General features: G+C 37.7%; 2 protein-coding genes across 2 annotated transcripts in view; both read right to left on the minus strand.

Moving 5' to 3' along the window:
- The window catches only part of LOC128736918 (apoptosis-stimulating of p53 protein 2), a 290,684-nt gene extending 285,363 nt beyond the window's left edge, over positions 1 to 5,321 (minus strand). Inside the window, exon 1 of the mRNA XM_053831429.1 lies at positions 5,208 to 5,321. Coding sequence (XP_053687404.1) covers positions 5,208 to 5,210 — 3 coding nt within the window. The 5' untranslated portion in view covers positions 5,211 to 5,321. The remainder of the gene's footprint in view (positions 1 to 5,207) is intronic.
- Positions 5,322 to 16,775: 11,454 nt separating this feature from the next.
- On the minus strand, positions 16,776 to 18,566 carry LOC128735948 (uncharacterized protein K02A2.6-like). Its single transcript, XM_053830432.1, has one exon. The coding sequence runs from the start codon at positions 18,564 to 18,566 to the stop codon at positions 16,776 to 16,778; it is 1,791 nt and encodes a 596-aa protein (XP_053686407.1).
- Between the last annotated feature and the right edge of the window lie 8,108 nt (positions 18,567 to 26,674).

The raw sequence follows: 26,674 nt of genomic DNA on the forward strand, positions 1-26,674 counted from the left end.
TAAACCATATACAGTTGGATTTCGAATTTGGCATAGTTCGATTTTTGCAACAAAAGTATTCGTTTTCCAAGATATTTCACTTCCAAAAATATGCTTAAATATAGTTGGATTTCGAATTTGGTAACAAACGCGTGTCACCTATGTTGCCAAAATCGAGACCGTTCCAAAATCGAGATCTTTTTCAACCTAAATAAATTATTCCTATATGCAACATACATTGCTTATTTGTCAATATGTTTTCGCTGTTAGTCATTTTTAACCCTTTAGTGGCCATGTATTCATCCCTTTAACGCCCAAGTTGTGAAGAAAATTATATGAACTGCTGGGCAAATACACTTAAGTCGCTTTTTATGCGGTTTTTTACGCGGTTTCTTTTTACGCGACTATTTTACGCGGTTTTCGGAATTTACGCGGCTTTTGTTACGCGGTTTTCGGAATTTACGCGGTTTTTTTACGCAGTTTTGATTTACGCGGGACGTATCCTGCGCGTAAAAAGCGACTTGAGTGTAATGCAGTTTTTCGGCTAGTTCATTGGAGACAATTTGGGGGGAAGGCTAACATGACTTTTATAACTTTTGAGGTTTGTAAACGTAACACAGCTAGAGAAAAAAGAAAAAGAAGACATAATTTTATTTTTTCAGCCATCTTTTCTTCTTCTTTTTCGTTTTTTTAGGGTGTGTTTCGTTTACAAACCTCAAAAATTATAAAAGTCTTTGCCAAGTTACTACCAACAAAACAAAAAAAAGTTTGTTCCAATACGTTGTGTAGTTTCTGAGAAAAGGGTACATAAAGTTTGAAAATCGTGGTTTTCAGGAGCGGCGTCAAAGAAAAATCTGTTCTCCGCATTCAAGGTTGAAACTTCACAGCTAGCTATTTGGAGCACAAGAAAATTTACGGGACTGGTAGGACGATCCTCCTCCTCCTCGTCGTCGTCGTCGTCAGCCGTCAGTCGTCAGCCGAGGTGGTTCGTGCTGTTTTGAGCTCCATTCAATTCGCTCTCGGGTTACTCGTCGCGTATTTCCCAGGTGTCTCTGAAGTTCGGCTCGTTTGAGCCTGGGTCATTTATTTATTTGATCTTCAAATATTTCATTTATTTCATCGAAAAAGGGTCTCAGTTTTGGCACGGTTTCGATTTTGGCAACATAGCCGACACGCATTTGTTGCCAAATTTGAAATCCTACTGTACCCCAATCAGTAGATCTTGAGAAATGCTTTTGACGTAGGACTACGTCTTACGGTAAGTTTTGAGATAGGGTGTCATTCCGAAAAATCGAAAAATGCGTGCGTCACGAAAAATGAAAGGTTTTGAACGCTGATAGCTCAGCGGTTTTCCGATCGATTTTCAATATTAAGAATTGACCCAAATGAAGAAAAGTATGGATTCTTGATGTTGAACTATTGAAGAATTGAAAATAATGAACCTATGTTTTACCAGAATTCTCGCTTCGTGATTGGTTGGAAGATTCTTTACGATGATCTAAACCTATACCAATTTGATATCTGTGCTTGGGAAGTAAGCCAAAACAAGTGACAAAGTTTCCTCATTTCAACAAGATTTCTTAACACCGCAGTTAAACCTAGACCATTTTGATGTCCTTGCTTGAGAAGTACGCCAGAGAGAGTGACAAAGCCCCATCGAGTCAACAGATTTCTTACAAACGCGATTAGTGATGTCCGTTAATCGTTCGATTAATTCAACTAATCGAATAACACAAGGAATATTCGAATAATTTTTAATCGAATAATGCCAGCACGAGTAGTTGAATTAATCGAATTGTTCAATCAGTACGTATAATCCCCGAATAATGCTCGGTAATCGTTCATAATCGTTCGATTAATCGAATTATTCAAAGAAATATTCGAATATTTCTAATCGAAGACCACTAGCACGAATAGTTGAATTAATCGATTAGTGCAGACAAGGCTCACCGATTAATCGGTAATCGAATAATTGAAAATTTCGGACATCACTAAACGCGATTAAACCTAATCCAATCTGATGTCTGTGTTAGGGAAGTGTGCCAGAAAAAATGACACAAGTTCGTTATCCCAACAGATCGCAAATTCTTTACTGCGAGACGATTAAACCTCGGCGAACTTGATATCTGTGTTGGAAAAATGTGCTACAGCTGTAGTGTTCGGTTATTATACGGCTCTGTTAGAATACGCATGCTTGCCGAAGTGTAGTGAAAAAATATGCTGTTGATAAAATAGGATTGAATTGGTAAAATCTCTTCAACGTGGGAAACCATGGATAATAAAAACAATCTTTAATTTCAGTAAGGTAGCAGGAAAGTAATAGTTTGTGTTCTTGATTTTGTTAAATTGTTTTCAAATTCACAATCTTTTGCGAATTGAACGTATGCAATGTTACTAGTTTGATAAATGTTACATACAACGCATGTAGCATGTATATATGTTGCATATAGCATGTATACATGAAGAATCGAATGATTACAAGTATGAATACATGCTACTATCACTACAAAGAGACTTACGTAGTCCTGCGTCACCTATATATGCGGTCGTGTCTTGTACACAACCCCTCTGATTTTTTCTTTCCTTCGTTACCCCATATTCTGCTTAAACGCCAAAGATTAACTTTGAATTGTCGACTAACATTTGAAAGGGACGTATAAGCCAACTGTCAAACAGAACGAGTGAGAGTTCATTTTCCTATGCTGCTCCAGCAAAAAATAACTCTCACTCGTTCTGTTTGACAGTTGGCTTATCCGCCCCTTTCAAATGTTGGTCGACAATTGTTTTTATGACGGTCAATGTTAACCTTAAGAATATATTCTCATTAATGTATGATATTATTCGAGAATAGTTTTCAGGAAAAATATAATTTCGGGAAAGAAAATATCGGGAAAACGGGGCAAAGAGATGAAACAGTCTATTCGGGAGAGTTGTACTACGCGTAACGCTGCTATATAGACAGTAGGATCGTTACACTAGCTCCGTAATTATCCTGTACCCCAATTACCGATTGGGGAATCTTTCGATAAAGAACGGTCAAGTCTTATGAAGTTTATAATCCAAGGCTTTGCTTTGTGCTACGCGTAAAGGTTTTTTAGGAAAATAGTATATTCTGGAAAATGGAAAATCGTTTTCGGGGAAAAGTCATACGACTCTTCTGCAGATTGATATATTCCGCAAGAAAGTTTTCACCAAAATGCGAAAATTGGTTCCATTTATTAAATTTTTTGGAGAATAATCTATTCTGTGAAATGGTTTTCAGGCGAATGGTATACTCTGGGAGAAATATTTCTGGGGAATGGTACATTCTGGGAAATTTTTTTCTGGGGAATGGTTTTCGGGCAAATTGCATTCTGGCAAAAAAATTCTGGGGGATGGGTTTCGAGCAAATATCTTACAACCTAATATTTTTATTACCGTCGGACTACGTCTTACCACAGGTTGCCTAAAACTTACTTGCACTGCACGGATAGCTCTTGACGGATTTTGTAAACATAAAAAGGTTGCAATTGTAGATCAATAACATTTAGTCAATTTCTAACGCATTTACATTCAATTTTTTCATATCAAAAAAGGGTCTCGACAAATGCGTGTTGCCAAATTCGAAATCCTACTGTATATGCAAGAAATTGACATCGTTGAAGTAGACGAGGAATATCAAAGGTGCAAGATGACTGCCCTGTGGGATCCCAGAGTAAGTAGTGAAAGAACTTGAGAAATACCCCGTCGATTTAAACTTCTAGGCGATTGGAGAGATATGAATTGAACCACCGTAGCAACGGACCTCCAATTCCGAGCTTTTCCAATTTACTAATTTCGATTTGGTCTTTCTGTTTATCGAAGGCAGCGGATAGGTCCGTGTAAATAAATGTAACATGCATGCCGATTTCCACACTGTTAAGAAGACACATGTTCTGATTGATACAGAACAGGTTGCTCATCGAAGCAGCCAGGGCGTTGATAAAGTGTTTCAACAGAATAGACGAAATACCATCTGGTCCAAGGAAACGAAAGAATTTTAGCTTCGCAGCAGCTGATATAACCATCGCTGCGTCGATAAGAAGGTGAGTCAAACAGTTGCCAGGTACAAAACACGTACTATGGCATTACATTTTTCGCTTCTCGCCATAAAATTAAAATAATTAATGCTTTCATTTGTTTACGCTTTTTCGATGGTTATTAGATAACGTTTGACAGAAAATATCGCAATTACGTTGATGGAATAGTGTCCTAAAGTTGAAAAATGCACATAATTTGCGAGGCACTTCTGAGCTGATTCAGGTTAAGTTGTAATTATTAACAAGCAAATTACTATATTTTTACATTTTTAATTATCAAAGATGTTACGTATTTTTCTAGAAATAATTTGGTCGCTTTACTCTGAACAAAATAAATTTCGAATGAAAAAAATATTTAAAAGTACCTAGGTACACTCAAAATATTCTGCACATAACTAATGGTAAATTTCCATATGAAATTCCAGATGATTATCATGTGCCACATATAAGCACAATCCGCCCAGAAATACACATCAAAATTTTACGCATATGAATAGTACGTGCAATTATACACATAAAAAATATACGCATATTTTATGATTAGTATGTACAAAGGTTTCGCGTACCCATAAATTATAACTGTTTGGTATATAAAGTTCATTAACTTGGCACATTGCAAAAATCTATGTGTGGAACACATAGAAATTATACGGAAAGTTTTCTCAGTGTACTCGTAAAGTACCCACAAGCAGAGATGCCAGAAGTGAAGACATGTCTTCATTTTGAAGACATTCTGGTTACAAAAAAGTGAAATGTCTTCGCTTGAAGACTTGTGAAGACATGTCTTCACCATGCAATTTAAATGAGCGGAAAGCCGAAAGAAGACAAATGAAGACATTTTTCCTTGATTCGTGAAGACTTTTCAAAAAATCACCTGGCATCCCTGCCCACAAGCACTTAAATTGAAGTTCCGACCAAATTTTTATTGAAATTTACACCTTTTGCTGGAATGTATTTACAGCTGAATCTCACATATCGCGTGTTCTTTACACCACACATTTATATTTGGAAAACTAATTAATAAATTAATTATTTGAAGTAGGCATCTACATGGCTCAAGTGAAATGCAAACCCTTAACAAAAAATTTATTTTTTATAGGTACCTACGTTTAAGTTTTTGTTTGATCTTGCGCATAAATGTAAATTCTACAATCAAAAAAGAGCACTCACCATATATAATCCGTTGATATTACAGTTTATATTGATACATCATATACTATTGAACGTATCAATCATTAAATTATATCGATTTATCTGTTCTATTTTACCTATAAACACATTACAAATCAATTTACGAAAACAAGAAACATTCGCAAATATTTATCATCGATCATCAACAAAAAATACTTCACGTCACATTTTAAGTTTTCTTGCTTTCTTCAAAGCCCTATAAAGGTAAACCACTACAAAGGTATAAAGTCTGCCTGGACGGCCTGGACCAGAGATGCCATATTTTCTAAAAAAAATGTCTACAACTGCTCGAAAACCGAAAAAATCGAGCAGTTTTCCGGCTACTCGAATTTTCTGGTTTAAAAATAATCTGCACACTTTTTTAGGAAGTCTGTGAAAGTTTAAAGAGCTTCGAACAAAAATCTGCACCAAAACAATAAAAGTCAGAAAAACTGCAAATATCTGCAAATTTATAATGATCTGCAAGACCGTTCCAAAAATCTGGAATTTGCAGACAAATCTGCAAGTCTGGTATCCCTGGCCTGGACTGAAATTCGGTCCATTTCGCTATTATACACTCAGCCAAATTCCGATATGATTTTCATAACATGGTTCGTGCATCAATACCAGGGATGCCAGATGATTTTTTGAAAAGTCTTCACAAATCCCAGGGCTATTCGCATTGACGGCATTAAACGATCTCTTGCACACTCATAGAAATGCCCGTATGTACGTGTGGGTGAAAATTTGCCAAAATGTTTCGATCTCTTGCGCTCTTTAAGAAATCCCTATTCCGCTTCACCCCTACAGTAAACTTTTGGAGGTGGCAGCAGCTTACGTTCGTCAACGCGAATAGAGCTTTCTGACAACTCATGCACTCACACTAGCGAACACGAAATACGCGTGTATATACATGATGTTTACATCATTTTGGCGAACAGCTGATGCTGGAGGAACAAACCGAAAAATAGCGATTACTAGTTGTGCTGCTGCGTTTGCCACACTGCAGAGCACATATTTCAATCAAATTTTCCATTCTGTTCCAAGTTCAAGCACATATTTTGAAAATTTGCTGGTATTTAAGCCAGCGGAAGACGAAATTCATTCTGTACCTTGGTGACAAAGGAATGCATCTCTTTTGTTTACTGTTGTTGTTTGCCTCATTTTCAAGAACCAATACACACATAACTGGAAAGCTCTATGGTGTGCTTGTCAAACTCCATATATTCGATGCGTTACTAACATGCACCAAAAATTTGGCTCTTAGGGTTACCATTTTTTCCAAATTAGAGTGACCAAGAAATTTTTGCAATATTTTTATAAATTTTTTACTTTCAATTAAAACGTTTTTTTAATTGGTTAGAAATTGAAATAACAGTGAAGAAAAAATTTGACTTACATATAAAACTAAATCGCTTGTGAAACTTTAAGCTCGTTTTAATTAATTACAATAAAAATTCATTACGACAATTATCAATGACCTTCAAACAAAACAAGTTTGGTTAGCTTATTACGAATAGACAGAATACTTGTTACTATTGAGTATTTGTGTTTTTATGAAGAACGAACATTGGAAGAACTGGGATTGGGTTGTTTTTGAAATACTACTGCAAATACTAAATAGGAGGAATTTTTTTATGGGGATGATGATTTCGATGCTAGGTACGAAATTTTCGCTTGACACCACCCCCCTGACAAATCCAGAAAAATGTCTTCATTTGTCTTCTTCCGGCTTTCCAGATTTTTTTACCCATTTGAATTGCATGGTGAAGACATGTCTTCAAGTGAAGACATTTCAAAATAAAAGTCTTCTTTGTAGCAAAAATGTCTTCAAAATGAAGACATGTCTTCACTTCTGGCATCTCTGATCAATACCCGCTTGCCGCTTACGAAAATTTCGGATGCCTGGCAGAAATCGAACAGAACCAGTCTTCATTTTTCGCCCGATTCTCTTTATGTCAAATGTGACACTTTGAGACAGGAGAAAAGCGGTTCCTCAATTTTTCAGTTTCGGGCAAAAGGTAAGAGAATAATATCTTAGATTATTAATAGTACATAGATACGCCACTCTGCGCGATTTTGCGTGGTGGTAAAGAGACATCTGTGGCGGCTGGGTGAACCACTGTTTGATGGTATTTGTAAAGCACATACACGCTAAACGTTAGCTGCTTATTTTTTGGTAAATTTTAACACAAATTGATTTTTGAGTCAGGGATTGTTCAAAGCAGATGCCAAACATTTTTTAGGATTCAAAAAAGCAAAATAGAAAAATGCTCACGACGCGTAGGATAAGTGCGAGTCGTTTCGTTATCTCATAAGCTATTTATGCAATACAGTAGACTCTCGGAAAAGTTAATCGATTGGGGAATCGGTCGATTAACTTTTCCGAACTATTAACTTTTCTGAGTAGTCCTAAAACACAGAGAACAGACATCCATTCAGGAACAAATTTTTCGGGAATTTTTGGATAAAATTTCAAATTAAAATCACCTAATATGCTAGCGACACCACCACTATAGTTTCCCAACTAAATGATTCATTTGATTTGCACACTGACAACCTTTGGCTCCTCTGACGCTAGTATATATGGACTATATGCGTTATGCTAGCGCCAGAAGCTAGCTGTTGTGAGTTTAGTGTAGAATTTCATGTGCCTTTAGCGACACCATCACTATAGTTTCCCAACTAATTTGACATAAGTTTTATCCAAGTGGGGACCTTTCGCTTTGATGTCTGTTCTCTGTGCCTAAAAGTCATTGAAAATGATGAATACAAAAGCTAAAAATGCATTCCGGGATATAGGATACATATTTTTATGTACCTTGAAGTTGTAATGGAAAGAAATATGTAGCAATATCTTTATGAAATTATAGTTTCATAGTTTTTTTTATAAAATAATACCTTTCACTAAGTTTAAAACAGTCGGTTACACTAGTTTACTTTTGTTTTTTCGTAGTCTACGTTTTGATTAAAAATAAGCGTTCGCCTAGGCGTTCGCGCTAATTTTTAGTTCCTTGTTGTTCCTTCTTTTGCATTTAAAATTCAATCTGAGTTTGCGTTTTTCCAGTATATTTCCAAAAATCCGGAAGTAACTATATGCCCGTATTGAACTATTGTTGCAAGAGTTTAATTTAATCCCAGTTATGATGCGACTCTGTATGAAACTGTGGAAAGGTGACAATAAGCCGAAAAATGAGAAATAAAGATAGAAGGTAAATACACAAGTGTGAAGAAACGCTTGGACAACCAATAAATTCAAACTCTCAGAAAAGTTAAGGCAAAAATTAACTTTTTAGAGCGTTGCATGAGAGCTGATATACGCTTAACTTTTCTGAACAATTAACTTTTCAGAGAGTTAACTTTTCTGAGAGTCTACTGTATAATGTTTGCTTTCTACTACCATCTACGTTATAAGTATTGACAAAATCATTAAAATTACAGTAATGATTGTTAGTGACAATATTTTATGCTGGTTGGTGAACTCAAATCCAGGTCAAGAAGATGTTGGGTTCGGCGCTCGACCGGAATAACCTGCCAACATTTTGTTCATTTCAAACCCAACATGCGTACGAGTATAAGGTTTTGCAAGGTGACGTCACGAATGAACGCAATTCATCCGTTTGACATCCACTCGTGTTTGTTTTTGTTAGGCAAACACTGGTGCTTTGAATACAGCAACGTATTGTAAAGATATCGATAATCTATTCGATATTGCAAATTCATCTACCTTTCAGGAGAAAAAAGTAAGTACATATTACATATACTTTTGGTGGCATCATTAATTACGTAACGTTTAAATTTTTGCGAACAAGAGTTTGTCAAAGGAAGTATTCATAGAATGCTTCATTATTTAGGGATATAACGTTTCAAACGTTACCTCCCTTATGTAACAATTCTTAGCGTTACGTTATTCATATGTGCCACCTGCATTTCTTTAATCACTTTATACATCGTGAATTTAAACCAATCTAAAGGCCCCCATACACGTACGCATATGTTGGGTTGGAAATGAACAAAATGTTGGAGGGTCATTCCGATCGAGCGCCGAGCCGAACATTTTTTTCTGCCAGTTTGGTTCGTGGCACTCACACACAAGCGAGCGTGTTGGACGAACATGAATTCACCAATATTTTCGGCCAACATGTACGTACGTGTATGGGGGCCTTAACTCACTACGTTTTGCATTAGGAACTGAAACGGCCAATAACATCATTTTCATCGCATTGGTTGTTTCTGGATGAAGTTGTAATAAAATTACGGAAGCTTTATTTTATCGATAAAAAATGCTCAGATTTAGCACAAGTAAATATTGAATATATTTAGGGTGGCCCTTATTTTTGACGTAGGACTACGTCTTACGGCAAGTTTTGAGATAGGGTGTCATTCCAAAAAATCGAAAAATGCTAGCGTCACGAAAAATTGAGCGCTAATAGCTCAGCGGTTTTCCGATCGATTTTCAATATTATTACACCAATCGATCGGAAAATCTTCTAAGAATTGATCCAAATGAAGAAAAGTATGGATTCTTGATGTTAAACTATTGAAAAATTGAAAATAATTAACCTATGTTGTACCAGAATTCTCGCTTCTTGATTGGTTGGAAGATTCTTTACAATGATCTAAACCTATACCAATTTGATATCTGTGCTTGGGAAATAAGCCAAAACAAGTGACCAAGTTTGCTCATTTCAACAAGATTTCGTAACACCACGGTTCAACCTAGACCATTTTGATGTCCTTGCTTGGGAAGTACGCCAGAGAGTGACAAAGCCCCCTCGTGCCAACAGATTTCTTACGAACGCGATTAAACCTAGTCCAATTTGATGTCTGTGTTAGGGAAGTGTGCCAGAAAAAATGACACAAATTCGTTGTCCCAACAGATCGCAAATTCTTTACTGCGAGACGATTAAACCTCGGCGAACTTGATATCTGTGTTGGGAAAATGTGCTACAGCTGTACTGTTCGGTTATAATACGACTCGGTATGAATACGCATGCTTGCCGTTTCATTAGGCGTGGTACACAAATTACGTAAGGCAAAAATTCCGGGTTTTTGACCCCCTCCCTCCCCTATGTAACATTAAGTAACGCTTGGCACAACCCCCCCCCCCCCATTAAATTACGTAACGTGAACCAAACCTCCCCCCCTGGTACTCAACATTGAATGAAAATGGCATAAACCGCATATTTAATTTAATTTTTAAAGAATTCAACCAAATCAGCAAGAGCTTCATATTAAAAACCACAATCGGCCATCGGCCCATGTTAAGCTGAAATGGTCTTGAACCGTAATATGTAACTGGAAATTTAAAAGGATTATCTCATTCAGCTACAAACCATAATTTTGTACCAGAATTTTCATCAGTATAAACCGATTCACTGTTTTCTACCTCCAACACATCCTATCCTCGTTTGGTAACTGCCTTTTTGCTATTAATAAATTTGTTACGTAACTATTCTCATGACTCCCCCTCCCCCCTATGTAACAAATAGTAACGCAAGCTCGACACCCCTCCCTCCCCTCTAAGCGTTACGTAATTTGTGTACGAAGCCTTAGAAGTGTAGTGAAAAGATGTGCTGTTGATAAAATAGGATTGAATTGGTAAAATCCCTTCAACGTGGGAAACCATGGATAATAAAAACAATCTTTAATTTCAGTAAGGTAGCAGGAAAGCAATAGTTTGTGTTCTTGATTTTGTTAAATTGTTTTCAAATGCACAATCTTTTGAGAATTGAACGTATGCAATGTTACTACTTTGATAAATGTTACATACAACGCATGTAGCATGTATATATGTTGCATATAGCATGTATACATGAAGAATCGAATGATTACAAGCATGAATACATGCCACTATCACTACAAAGAGACTTACGTAGTCCTGCGTCACCTATATATGCGGTCGTGTCTTGTACACAACCCCTCTGATTTTTAACTTTCCAAAAATTTACTCCCCACCCCCACCACCTGAATCTTACGATTACGAAAATGTAAACGTCTGTCGAGGAAACAGCGGATACATTACGATTCCCAGTGTCTGCGAAGATGTTTAATCTGTGTATTAGTTCTTTGAGCTGTATATTAACGTTATTTCTCGGGTAGTTTTTCAAATAGACCTATGTGACAACAGGGCCCGGCATCGTCGAAACAAATAAATGAAACTGACTTTCTCTTACCTTCGCTTCTTACATGAAGTGACTTGCTTCACTTGTTGAACAGAACGTTTCAAGCAAGCTTCAGTTGAAGTTGGTAGCTGTTTCAATTGACGACGGCAGAAAGTCAGGTACGATTTGTCGACATTAACAAAGACAACTTTAATATGCGTTGCATTATAGGAAATGTTACTCAAATCCAATTCATTTGCATTCATAATTGCTGGCCTTTTTCAGAATATTTGATAGAAAAGTACAAATGGAAAGTTGAAACCGATAGTCATGACGAAGTGAAACCCGTTTCGCTGACGCTGACTGAAGCCAGTTTGAAACTGAAGCGGTGCTGCTTCTGTTGAAACCTAAGCTTTACAACTTCATTGTTCAGTGACGCTATGCAATTGAAGGTGACGTTGTCGGGTCCTGGTGACAATGAGAGATTCTCTTCGTATCTCCTCTCTTCCGCTATTTACGCCCAGATAACACAAAATCGTAATAGAAAGTCCACATTAAATCGTTTTCATGTCAATTTCATATTGGAGTTGTATAATGATTAGAGTATGTCAAATCGACGTGAACAATAAGTTGTTTTGCAGTCGTGCGTGTCTTCATATACAATTCATGACTGTGAATTATAAAGCAGGATAGACAATTGCAATATTTGATTATATCTATATCATATATTCAGGAGTATTTAGTTGCGTGTTATAAAAACTGCGCAAAATAGAATTACAAATAGTTGTCAAAATTTTCGCACGTATATCGCCTCCACTTTGGTACATATATGCTCTTATATGGCGTGAAATATAACTTTTTCGTTCAGATATGATTTCGTATACCTCAGTTGCAATCGAGATATACAAACCAAATGGTTTATTGGGCGAGGATACTAACGCATTTTAACACACTAGCTTTGCATGAATACAAATCAGAAGAGTGAAGGGATATGGGCAGGAAAATTTCCCCTTTTGGAAAATCATTTCTATCTAAGGGCCGCCCTTATATGAATTAATAATTTAAAAATCCATTTTAAATTACTTTTTTGGTAGGAGCAAAAATTTCGTCCTCTGATCAAAAACTCGAGAGTCCCTTACTGCATAAACGGCTGGTTACTGTACATCTCTGCAGTGAAAACGTTGTGGAACTTAAGTTTGACCATGGTTTCAAATTCCTGCGAACCGGAAACTTATCACAAGATTGCTTGGAGCATTTTTTTTCATTATTCGTTGGCGCAATGGAAAGAATGCCCATCCCGATAGTTTACAGTTCAAATCCGCTTACAAGGCTGTTGTAATTAATAAGCTCCTTATTCCTAAAAAAGTTGGTAACGGCGAAGCGGATGTGAGTAAGCACATAGTAAATAACGAAGAAATACGCGAACTTCAGATAGTTTCTAAGGACGACTTTTCATCGGCCAACAACCGAAAAACAGAGAGCCTAAACGGCCTGGATGAAACAATTGATGCAAATCAGTTATCTAGCATCCACTGGGTTACAGGGTGGGCATGTAGTAAATTAAAACATCAGGACTGTATAAACAGGGTTGCGGTCGGCAAAAATTTAACTACAGATCACATGGCACTAACCAATTTCAAAAAATATCGCGAAGGAGTAAATATACAACAGCCTGGTAGCAACATTACGGCGTACTTCATAAATGTTACTATGATATTCAAAGCAAACTTCGAAGATATTTTGGGGGCAGACACCGTGGGAGTAAGAGATGAACTAATAGAACTAGTCCAAGAAATGTAGGGGAATGTCCCCGGTTATGAAACAGGTTTTGTTTTTTGGCCATAGCTTTTGATCGGATCATCCAATTTTAAATCTTTTAGAAGCATTGGAAAGTTTAAACGGATACCTATCTTTTTGCCAAAGGAAGTATATGAGTTTTGTTTAAAACACAAAAGTTATAGCAAAATTTCCAAACATGGTTTTTGTGACTAAAAGAAAAGTGTCCCCGGTTGTGAAACACCTCGGGAAATCTTTAGAAAAGAAAAGAAAATATAGAAATATCGAAGAAAAATCAAAAATTAAAATCATTTATTCATGGAAAATACTAAAAATACAAAATCATTTATCAATTTATTCGTTTAATCATCTAAATCTGAATCGCAATGAATGCATGTAAAAAAGCAAGCAATCATATTGGCGCATTTCAAATGCACTGGTCTGTTACATGTGTTACAAGGAATTGAGTTTTGCTAAACCCAAATGAATCCTGCTACCATAAAAACTCATTATGCTCCAATTGAAGTAATGTACGATCATTGAAGTATAAAATAATTGATTTTCTAGATGTTTCACAACCGGGGAACTCGACTATTTCATAACCGGAGGGGTGGCCATATTGCAAAAAAATTATATTATAATTTTTGAGTCAATTATTTCACCTAAAATTTGTCTGTGTGATGAAATAGAGGTCCAGAGCTTAGCTTATATCCAGCTTTTTACGAGCTACAATGGCGGACGTGTTCGTAATATTTGAACAGCATTTTTGACATTTCCCTAATACATCGCACGTTTGCTTTCCGCGCGTTCACGGTAAAACTAAAGGAATGTACGGAAAGAAAACGTGCGATGTACTAGGGAAATGTCAAAAATGCTGCTCAAATATGACGAACGCCGTCCGCCATTATGGCTCGTAAAAAGCTGGATACCTTCACCTGAGCTTTTTCATTCCATTTAGTACACAAAATAATCAATTGCAAAACATGCGAAAAAACTATTTTGGGTATTTTTTCAAATACTTTTCCTACAAAGCATTGTAAATGTTGAAGTTTGACTGTTGTTTGCTCAAAAGTTATATTACCATGAGACTAGACGTTGGTAGTAGCTTGACTGCACTAGGATAATAAAAACGTTAAAAATTACGGGTGTTTCACAACCGGGGCCGTTTCACAACAGGGGACAATCCCCTATAATTTTCCTGCTACATATAGAGATAGTGAGCAACACTTAATAACTGGATCACAGCAGTTTATTTCCGGTAATCTGTATAAACGGTATAATCACTCCAATCCGAATCTATCTATATCACGCGTCCTCTTTGTCTCTCCCCGTCTCGTTGTTCTGCCTGTCATATACACGCTTATCTGGAAATACACATTAGTATATCATACACGCTTAAATTGTTATAGGTAATAATGTGTGATACCCTACATCCCTACCTTCCTTTAAATGAATAATTCAATATGCCAAATAATCCTTGAGTCGCGAAGACTCCACTCTCATTCTTTTTGATCTAGTTTCCTCGGGAATCTTGTCAGCTTGTGCAATATCTGTATGTTCTACAAGTTCGCTATCAGTAAGCTTTTCATCAGGATCCTTATTTTCGTATGAACCCTCAATCGAATCCTGATTTCTGGCAATTAACTTAAGATGAGGTGCACTTCTGCGGAACTGCTTGCCTGTTGCTGGAGAGCGAATGGTGATGTCAGTTCCTTTTTTTCTAAGCACATCGAAGACTTCCGGAGAATAATCCGAATGCAGTTTGTGGTCCTTTTTGATCCTTTTAGCTAAAACTTTATCGCCAACTTCGATTCCGCTAGGTCTAGCTCGGCGTTGCTTATCCGCATACTGCTTACCTTTTTCTTTTTCGACTGTGTCCCTATCCTTCACTTCCTCGTATTCTGCCGCAATGCTTGGAATTATAGGAAGTTTTGTGCGCATTTTCCTACCAAACATTAGTTCCATGGGAGATTTTCCAGTTGTTGAATGAGCGGCAGCATGATACATCATCAGATATTTCCGAAGTTCAACGCGCCAGTCTTTTCCTAGCTCCTGTGCTATTCGCAGCCTTTTTAGTATTGAGCGATTCTGTCGTTCGACCTCACCGTTCATTTGCGGCCAATATGGTATTGTCTTTTCTAAATGTATACCATATTCCGTACAGAATACTTGAAACTCGTCCGAACTGAATTGAGGGCCGTTGTCGGCACGGAGTATTTCCGGTACACCATAACGTGAAAATACATTTAGCAGCTCTCTAACGGTAGATCTTGTAGTAATAATGTTCATTTCAATGACTTCAAGATACCTGCTAAAGTAATCTATGATAACTAATAGATATTCTCCCTCCGGTAGCGGTCCTAAAAAATCGATTGCAATTTGTTGCCAAGGCTGTGTTGGAAGCTCTTTCCTGACCATTGGCTCTGGAGGGTTTGGAGCAGATACCAAAATGCAGCCACGACAAGCCTTTACAAAACTTTCGACTTGGCTATCCATTTTTGGCCACCAGACATGTGTACGCAAATGTGCCTTCATGATCCTAATCCCAGGATGCCCATCGTGTGCTATCTGAATTACACGGCTTTGTAGCTTTTCTGGTACCACGATGCGATCGCCCCTGAGTAGAACGTCGTCTATTCTACAGAATTCATTCAACGAAGTTCTGTATACTAACGGTAATTCACTACTACATCCAGTTTCGAGAGCATTAAACACATCATTTATCTGACTGTCTTCACGACTAGCAGTTTTAAAATCTCCCCATTTCACAGCAATCGCGGTTGCAGCACTCGTTGCGATTTCGTGAACTAAGAGCTCCTCGGTTTTGTCAAAAGGCTTTGGAAGAATAGTTGAGAGCCGTGACAAGACATCAGCTATATTTTGTTGACCAGATATGTATGCAACCTTGTACTGGAAACCCTGAAGTCGCAGGACCCATCTCTCAATCCGGGCGCAAGGACGAGATGTCGGCGTAAAGAGATAGATGAGAGCCTTGCAATCTGTTAAAAGATTAAATTTTCTGCCGATCAAGTATGTCTGAAAACGTTCTACTCCCCACACCAAAGCGAGTGCTTCTTTTTCAGAATGACAATACCTTCTTTCGGTATTGGTCAACGACTTTGAAGCAAATCCTATCACCCGGGATTCATTTTGATTGTTCGTCTGTATTAGAACCGCTCCAAGCGCATAAGGACTAGCATCGGTTATTAGTGACGTTTCTTCTTCTAGTTTGTAGAACCCCAAGCATTCCGCTTTTGCTATTCTGGATTTTATCTCGCAAAACGCTGAATGTTCAGCTTTTCCCCAAGCAAACACAACTCCTTTCTGTGTTAATCGTCTAAGTGGCTCATCAATGGTAGCCAAATTGGGTATAAATTTTCCCATGTAATTAGCTAACCCAAGAAATGACTTCACTTCACTCTCGTTTTCAGGAACTCTAAATCCCATAACTGCATTTCGCTTGGAGTCTGACGGAAGGATACCTTGTTGGCTGATTTTATATCCAAGAAAATCTAGTTGCGTCACGCGAAATTGGCACTTTTCTTGATTTAAAACCACCCCTTTTTCTTTGAATCTGTTGAGTACCTAAAGCCAAATAATAAATTTTATTTATTTCAATTATCTTTTATTTATCAGTTTTTCATATAATACTCAAAATAAAATGAATTAAATCAAATCAAACAAAGGATCACTGTACCTTATTTAAACGAGCATCATGCTCTTCAGCGGAGCTTCCTTCGACCACCACATCATCCAGATACCAGCAGCAACCTTCGCAGTCGGCAAGGATCTCGTCCATTGCTCGTTGGAAAATCTCGGGCGCTGAGACCAAACCAAAAGGCAAACGCTTGAAGCGGTATAATCCACGATGAGTAATGAAAGTCATCACATCTCGCGTTTCACTATCCAGCTCCAGCAAGAAAAATGCATCTTTGATGTCCAAAACACTCCAGAGCTTTCCTTTTCCCATTCTCATCAAAATATCATCGATTATGGGCATCGGGTGTCGATCCCTGATCACCGCTTGGTTAACGCGCCGTAAATCCACACACAAACGTATATCACCATTTGTTTTCTTCGCTACCACCAATGGCGAAACCCACGTGGCAGGTCCGCTTTTCACTTCGATGATATCCCTCATTAGTAACTCATCCAGTTTCTTGTTTACGGCAGATTCCATAGGAATCGGAATACGACGCAAAGGTTGAAAACAAGGTGTAATATTTGGATTCATTTTAATATGAACTTGTATATCTGCCATCTTGGAAAATGGCATATTTGTGTCGTTCTGACTCATGAGTAGATTTACTACATTGCGAATCTTCAAAACACCCAGTTGTTTTGAAGTGGTGTCGCCCAATAAGTTGCGTTGTCCACTTGGCACTACGAAAAATTCCGCTACGACTGAACGAGATCCAACTCTAACGATGGTCTTGAAGGTTCCTAAAATCTCTAACGGATTGTCACTACCGTAAGCTTTCAAAATTTTTGCGCTCCCTCTTATGCATTCTTGAACGCTCACTTTGTTATCCTTCAGGAAATTCCACGTTTTAAGAGTGACTAGGTTCGCGTCCGACCCAGAATCGATTAACATTTTTGTATCAACGCCTCCAATCTCACAATTGATTACATTCGTGTCGTTTCCGGTGTGAAAGCTGTAGTACACTCTATCTGAACATTCTGTCGAAGACTCATCATTTGTAGGGTTTGTTTGTGTGACATCAGCAACAGCTCGAACTTTGTTCGGGATTTGAAAATTTGAAAATGAATTGGAACGCTTTCGGCAAAACTTCGCAAAATGATTCGGTTTCTGACATTTAAGGCAAATCTGTCCTTTCGCTGGACACGAAGAAGCGTTTGATATGTGCCCATACCGTCCGCATGCAAAACACATTATGGTGCCCTCGCCACCTTTTGGGCCAACCGAGCCAAAACGTTTGACGAAACGACTTTGTTTGCGAAAGTTTCTAGCTTTACTTTGCTCTTGAATCTTATGAACGTCCAACGGGTTGTCATTTAGAAGCGCATTTCCACTATTTAGCTCTTTTTCTTGAGTTCGAACGCTTTCTATTAGTTCACCCAAAACTTCAATTTCAGAGAGGGACTGATCTCGTTCCAGTATCTTACGGCGCAGTTCTGACGAAGCACAACCTTCAACAATTACGTCGATCAACATGATTTCTTCCATCACCTTTCTAATCTCAGCGGAATATTTGTCCAGACCACAATCCGTTAATTTCTGACGCAAACGCAGTACGAAATTTGCGAAGCGTTCATTAGCACCTTGCTTTATGTTACGCAATTTGTGTCTCTCGAGCACGTCTTGCTTGCGCGGCTTAAAAAATGCATCCAATCGCTCAACTGCTCTATCATACCATGGTTTTTCTAGCAAAACCACTGGAAATTCCTCAGTACCTTCTAGAGTTCGATAAACCTTCTGAAGTTGAGGTCCGCCTAGGTGCAGCATCTTGGCACGCATAGTTTTCTGATCTGTGATGCCATATGAGTCAAAGTAATATTGCAAGGATCCCTTCCAATCCTGCCATTCTTTAGCCAACTTTGTAGTCTCGATCTGTTCACACCTGAACATTGGCAAAGGACGGCTTTCATCCATCTAAAAAAAATCATGATTAGGTCGGTGCAATCTCAATTACATGATAACTTGTGAGCTACTAATTAGAAAAGAAAAAAAACACTCCTTTCTAGGCTCTCTAGCTCTAGATGATTTACAATACATGGGCACTTTAGCACCAGATATTAAAATAGTAGTTCTTTGTAGAACCCGATAACTGAATAACATAAACATATTACTAAACCCTCTAGCACCAGCTCTCAGACACTTATCGTATCGTATATTTAGGCACTATAGCATCAAATTGCAATAACTTGACTCTAGGCACTCTAGCACTGTGTTTTTTTTTTTTTACGTGGGCACTCCAGCACCAAATTGCAATAACTTGACTCTAGGCACTCTAGCACTACGTGTTTTTTCTTTTTAACGTGGGCACTCTAGCACCAAATACCACAACAGTAACTCTTAGCAGAACCCTATAACCGAATGACATGTAAACATTTTACTAGCTAGCACTATAGCTATAGTCAGTAACTAATAACATTACAAATGTTCATAGGCACTCTAGCCTAGCCTTTAGCTATCGTTGCACATCAACATCAATTATGATAACTCTTTCCTAGGCACTCTAGCACTAGTTAGTACATTATTAAACCAAACTCTAGGCACTCCAGCACTATAGTTGATTTCGTGGTAGACATCTAGGCACTCTAGCTCTAGATTTTGCAAAGACTCAAGTAGTCTAGCACATAATATGCAACAATAATTCAAAATCTGATTCTGCCTGTCATATACACGCTTATCTGGAAATACACATTAGTATATCATACACGCTTAAATTGTTATAGGTAATAATGTGTGATACCCTACACTACAGACGATCATGAGAACGAGCAGTTTATGGTCGAAAACGTGTTGTGTTGCAAATGTGCAATGCAGTTAACGGAGAAATACTTAAATGTTTTAATTTGTGCTAAACTTAGCCAAATTAACGATCATTTTAAATCAACAAACGAAGACCGAAAGAAATCCAAAAGAGTCGTCAAAGCGAAAAAATTAAACATTTTACGGCTATCAGACGTGATGAGAGAGGATACTCCGACATGCAGTCAATAGTTTGGAGGTAAGTTTCAAAAAGAAATTACTGCCTAGATTTGGTAAATATAATTTAAAACAAATATTTACAAGATTTTAATATATTTTGCTTCTTTTACCAATTTAAACAGAGAATTCGAAGTCTTCGCCAAATGCAGATTCATCATTTTTCCGCTGTCCGGGTATCTTTGCTGGTTGATGGTTCCGACATTCCTTCGATCAAGCTCTGCTCTGTTCTAGCATCAATAACTGCATTTTGGAGCTGGATATATTATTCTCTACCGGATATATCATATTAAATGCGAAAACATCTTTCCACTCTGCTGCCAGAGTCTCTCATTGCGATTTAGTAAATTATTCGACTGTCGTTCGTCAATTACGGACGCATTATTTCAATTACTATTGCATTATTGAAAAATGTCAAGCTTTGCAGAAACACAGATTTCGATCAATCAGAACTGAGCGTCCCAAGGAACAAAACGGCAGCACCTAAGAGACTAGATGTGGAATAAGAGTTGTCTAGTAGCATCCAGTGCTGAATAAACGAATTTGCTGAAGTACGTGCTGTGTAAACGTCATATCCCAGATTTTTTCTAGCTTCTAACCAACATCTACAGTTGTTATGTTAGTGTGGAACAAGAGTTGATTGAATGTTGTACAATTGTATCAACAGCACCGCTAAAAGCAAGTGTGGAATACTGGTCACTTAAAGGCATCGAAGAGAATGCATGTCGAATAAGCGCTGTGCAAACGTATCAGCAGCACCGCTAAGAGAGGTGGAATAAGAGCCGCCTGAGGGCAACCAATAACATAAACAACACTTCGAAATTATTATTAGATCCTCTTTATTACACATGTCAGGAAACAAATAAATTACTCAGCTTTTTTCAATTTTAAAACAAAGCACTTCTCGCCCTTAAAAACTATATTCGCACGAAGAAACTTTCCGAAATCCTACCGCATACATTTCGTATAGCAGGAGAACTGGAAACGATACATGTCTCAATTTCGTACGTTTCGTCGATAGCTCCGTCAAAAATATACTTTACAATGCCAAACAAAAGAACCGTGGGGAAGAAACACTTGGTCTTGGAACCAACGATTCCATTGCGGGATCATTGTATACTAGACCTGCGAATCCAAATCGTTCACTATACAAATCGCTGGGTAGTAGATTTACACAGCACCATCAAACACCTACAAAAAGTACTCAGATTTTTGACAATTTACACTCTGTTTATTTATCGCTCTGAAAGTTATCACTAAAACAACTGTGGAATAGGTATGGAATAAGAGTAGAATTAATATTGCGGAAACGTATCAGCAGCAATGCTAAGAGCGGGTGTGGAATACCGGTTGCTTAAAGGCAACCATGGAAATGCATGTCTAATAAACGTTGTGCAAACGCATCAGCAGCTCGTCAGCAGCATTGCTGACAGCAAGTGTGAAATAAAAGTGGAATAAGTGTGGAATGAGCGTTGCGCAAACGTATCAGCCGCATTGTTGAGAGCAAGTGTGGTGAAAGAGTGGAATAAGAGTGGAATGAATGTTGTGCAAACGTTGCTAAGAGGAAGTCTTTAATAAGAGTCTAATAATTGTAGTACAAACACAAACGTATCAGCAGCAGCATCACTAAGAACAGGTGTGAAATAAAAAGTGCTTGATGGCAGCCATTAACACCAATAACTTGAATGACACTTTGAATTTTACACTTTATACTTCTTATATATATTATTCCCACTTTATTTTTTGATAGATTAATAGAAAAAAATTATATCCCAGAAATATTTTCTTCGCAAGTGGATTAATACAACAGTAAACTTATACTACCGACTCAATCGAGTTACTCGCAATGGATTCGCTGAACGAGATGAATCCAGTGGCGATGCCACCACTGCTGGTAGTGCCGCAATCGCATGGCCAGCTCCCGCTGCCGCTGCGCGAAAACCCCACTCCTTCTCTTGCCATCCGCTGCTGTGTTTTTGGATGAAAAACCTTGAATCCGACCCGATGACAATTAGATGTGCACAGACAGCAAGCGGGTTACAGCAGCAATAAGCTCCGGACTATCGGTGATGACGGAATGACAAAAGTAATCCTCCTCTGCGGCACTAGCACGAACCACTCCTGCTGCTAACTAATCACAAATGAATAGCCGCAAACATTGTTCGCAGCTAGTACAAATAGTTTATAACTGTTTAATATGTGCTGAATAAAGGTTTCTAGCGTAATTTGTACAGCAGGTGCCTAACATGATTTAAGAAGCTACTCTTCAGCGCTTAAATATCTTTTAGCCGAGGTTTGTTTCTCGCTTGACAAACTTAAACTTGTAAATCTACATCGGCTAAAAACTCGGCGCCTGTCATATATCAGATTATCTCAGATGCGTTCGTCGACGGCTTCCGACCCACAGGATGTAAGTTCGAATCTGGATGAGTGAAAAAGTAAAATGGCGGGCTAGATGAATTTTGAGACAATCAATGATTTCCTACTAAGTCTCTCATATAAATCATAATAATAATATGAATACAAAAATGGACATGAAAATAACGAAACCCACAAAATAATATAAATTCTTCCTACATATATTTTTCTTTTTGCTTGTTTAAATGTTGAACTGCTGTGGAATAAACGTATTGTCAGTGCCATCAGCAGTAGTTTAATAAACATACCTATACGTACTGAATAAACGTTTTACTATGCGTTGCATAACAGTTATACAAACGCATCTTCCACGCCCATAACCAGCACTGTGCTGTTTAAATTCTCCAAAACCCACTGGATAAGCATTGAACAGAGGTGTTTAGACATACTTGAAAAGCAGCTATAAAGCACATGCTGAATAAAAGCTGTCGGTTAAACGTTTAATAAGCAAAAATTGTTCCTTGGGGTGGCCTTCTCGTACATGAACATATTCGACATATTGATACGATATAGTCAATCATGATTTTAAGTTCCCTCTGACGGACGATCACAACATCGATTTCGCTAGTGATGTGATTGGATGATGAGTTAAACATGAAAGATTAAATCTGTTGAAAGATAGGACCACAAAATTCATTTTGTAAGGAAGCGCATAATGGCTTGTTTGAGTTCAACTCTCTTGACAAATTAAACGTGTTGCCGAAATAAAACTCTGTAATAGTGCCTATCATTTTAAGAATTGTTGAAAAAGAGGTGTTTGCTTCGAACTTTATCACTCTCTAATGTAACATTGTAAATCTTATAACAAACAGTCTTAAGTAGTTCTACGTCAATCTTGCGGTCGTGGCTATACACACGACCCCTTTGATTCTTGAAATGTCTTGCATTATTTGGTAATTGGTTGGCAAGTTGGTTGGTAAGTACCTATAAAAGCATAACTGTTGTATATGGATCCCATTTGGCACCTGTTCAACGATTCGCGCATATCTGAAGTCGACAGACCGTCGGATAGGTCATCCTTGATGATTTGACAGTTCATTACGGGATTTCGTGTAAGTGGAAATAGGGGTTTTTCTCTCTTCCAATGCGAATAAACATGACGAACTTTATTTGACATATGAGATCGCCCTAGCTTGATTGTACGTTCGAAACAAATCCAATTAAAACATTGCAGGTAGTTCCAATTTTCAGAAATATCGGCCGTGTAGAATGAAAAGCCAATCCGAAATTGAAGATAGAATCAACAAAGGGTGAATGTCTCAACAGTGAGAGATGATTTTCCTATACTAGTTCAGCAAAAAATAACTCACCCGTTTTGTTCACATTTGCGACATTCACCCTTTCGTTAATTCTAACTAGAATTATGTAAAGAAAACTGTGATGTTTCCGATCATTTAATACTCTTTAATTATGTTTTTGGCAATTAAATACAGCTTCTTGGAACGACATCGTTTTCGAATAGCCCCCTAATGAAAAACTTTCATTCGTATTTTTAATCTCATTTCTGTATAAAACTAGATAGCGTGCACATTTGACATATGACAGTTTTCACATTTGTCACCAACACTTCTATAAGATGAGAACTACACACATACATTGACAGTGTGGTTCACCCAGCTGCAAACTGGTGGCGCTGATGGCATACCACTTAGGCGTTATATATATGAAGAAATCAAAGAGTTGCATATCTATGTACTACAGCAAAGTTTCGTTAATTGGTGGTTCGTTAATTGGGCGGTTCGTTAATTGGGTGTTCGCTAATTGGGCTATCTGACAACTTGAATGTCAAAATTGTATGGAATTTTCGAGTTTAGAAATTTCTAACAACTGTCAGTCGGCCCAATTAGCGAATCAGCTGGAGTGCAATCGTGGCCCAATTAACGAATTCTGGCTGTATTAATAATCTAAGCCATTATTGATTACTTTGCCCTAACCTGAGAGAGATTCGCGAAGAGGAAAAATTCTAACGTCAAATGCAGCCAGTACGATCTGTCAAATGCAGCCAGTCGTTATCGTTGTCCCAAAATGGAAAAGTATTGTTAATTCTCATAAGTTTTCTGCCGGTGTTTTTGTGAAAAACACATTCGGAATTGAATTAGTCTTGTTTGTCTCAATTGTAAATTAACATTTTTGCAAAAACTGAAATTCCCGTGTGACAATTAACACCAAAATATGTTATTATAAAATGCACACTTCACATGTCCAATGAGATGTTCACGCACAAGTTTCATTTATTTGCCCGAAAATGAAAGCAAACGTAATAGGAAGAAGAAGAACAGCCAAGGCATAAGAAAAAGAAGACCGTCTCCGCGACTCTCTCTCAGGCCCTAACCATACCTGAATATATATATATATATATATATATATATATATATATATATATATATATATATATATATATATATATATATATATATATATATATATATATATATATATATATATATATATATATATATATATATATATATATATATATACCTTGCGACAGCTGTCAATATTTACCGCGCTTTTGTAAGCTTCTGTTGAGAATTAAACAAGTAATCGAAAGTACTACACGCGTTTTCCATTTCGATGCTGTACGAAATTGTCCCCGTTATTCTTTCGCGTTAGTTCCGGACCTGCAATTGGCCACCAAGTACAACAGTTAAAGTGACGACAAGGATGGTAGATCCGTTGCGGGATCCGGGTTTTCCCGGTCAAAATGCTGCTGCTGCCGTACCTGCTTCTGGTGTTCCTGCTGCTCGCGTAGCCGCTGCTATGCAATCTTCGTTTTTCATCGATCCGTTCGACCGGCACAAGATGAAATGGTCGAGATGGATGCGTTCGTATTGTTTGCCTTATGAGAAGAATCCAAACTTTTCATGCTGCTTCATTTTATGGGAGGCGAAATTTACGATATTTTGTGCGATAAACTTGCACCAAAAAAACCACACGAAAACGTACGCCGAAATTTTACGTGTGCTGGAGACACATTTCAACCCAGAGCCTTTGGAAATATTGGAGAATTTTCGTTTCAAGTGCAGGAAACAAGGTGACGAACGACCGGAAGAAAGTATTGACGAATACTTGATAGCGCTCCGAAAACGTGCAATTACATGCAATTTTGGAGGTTATCTTAACACTGCATTGCGAAACCAGATGGTTTTTGGACTGAAGAATGGAAAACTCCAGTCCCGATTGCTGGAGGTGCGAAATTTGACCCTTGAACGACCTCGTGAAATTGCGGTTTCGATGGAACTGTCCTATAAAGGCGAAAAGGAGATCCAGTCGAAACAAGGAAAGTCGGAGGTTAACCACAGAGAACAGACATCCATTCAGGAACAAATTTTTCGGGAATTCTTGGATAAAATTTCAAATTAAAATCACCTAATATGCTAGCACCACCACCACTATAGTTTCCCAACTGAATGATTCTTTTGATTTTCACACTGACAACTTTTGGCTCCTCTGGCGCTAGTATATATAGACTGTAAGCGTAATGGTAGCGCCAGGAGCTAGCTGTTGTGAGTTTAGTGTAGAATTTTATGCGCCTTTAGCGACATCATCACTATAGTTTCCCAACTAATTTGACATAAGTTTTATCCAAGTGGGAACCTTTTGCTTGGATGTCTGTTCTCTGTGGGTTAACCTAGTCGAAACTTCAAAGAGCAACGTTAAACCACAGAGAACAGACATCCAAGCAAAAGGTTCCCACTTGGATAAAACTTATGTCAAATTAGTTGGGAAACTATAGTGATGATGTCGCTAAAGGCGCATAAAATTCTACACTAAACTCACAACAGCTAGCTTCTGGCGCTACCATTACGCTTACAGTCTATATATACTACTGTGTTACCTGACTCACTGCGAAATGCGTTGTATTCGCGGGATCATGTTGGTTCGAATGGTTTCGAAAAATATCGCCCTTGTATCGAAAATATCGTTAATTTTGATCACTAAAAATAACGTACTTAAACATCATATTTCATGTGCCAGTAGTACGCAATAATTGTATTATGAAACTGAATTGTTATTTATGCAACTTTTTACAAATTAAATGCAGTAACAAAAGCACAACTTATAAAAAATCGTTTGTTATCGATATTAACTGAATATGCGTTATAAACGAATAAAACGTATAGTTACGTTTTATTTCAATAATACGCATATTCGCAGTGAGTCAGGTAAAACAGTAGCGCCAGAGGAGCCAAAGGTTGTCAGTGTGCAAATCAAAAGAATCATTTAGTTGGAAAACTATAGTGGTGGTGGTGCTAGCATATTAGGTGATTTTAATTTGAAATTTTATCCAAGAATTCCCGAAAAATTTGTTCCTGAATGGATGTCTGTTCTCTGTGGTTAAACTGCAGGTAAAAAGTACAAATAAAAATACGAAAAATAAAGATAGTGCTGGGTCAGGGAAAAAAGGGGAATGCTATCGATGCGGCAACACTTTTCATTTTGCCAACAAGTGCCCGTATATTCGTACCGTTTGCAACTATTGTAAATTGGTTGGA

Source organism: Sabethes cyaneus, chromosome 2, assembly GCF_943734655.1.
Source record: "Sabethes cyaneus chromosome 2, idSabCyanKW18_F2, whole genome shotgun sequence".
NCBI classification, from domain to species: Eukaryota; Metazoa; Arthropoda; class Insecta; order Diptera; family Culicidae; genus Sabethes; species Sabethes cyaneus.

What these genes read in the sequence shown, in the direction of transcription:
- LOC128735948 (XM_053830432.1), bottom strand. Translation starts at nt 18,566, where the DNA reads ATGCGTGCCAAGATGCTGCACCTAGGCGGACCTCAACTTCAGAAGGTT.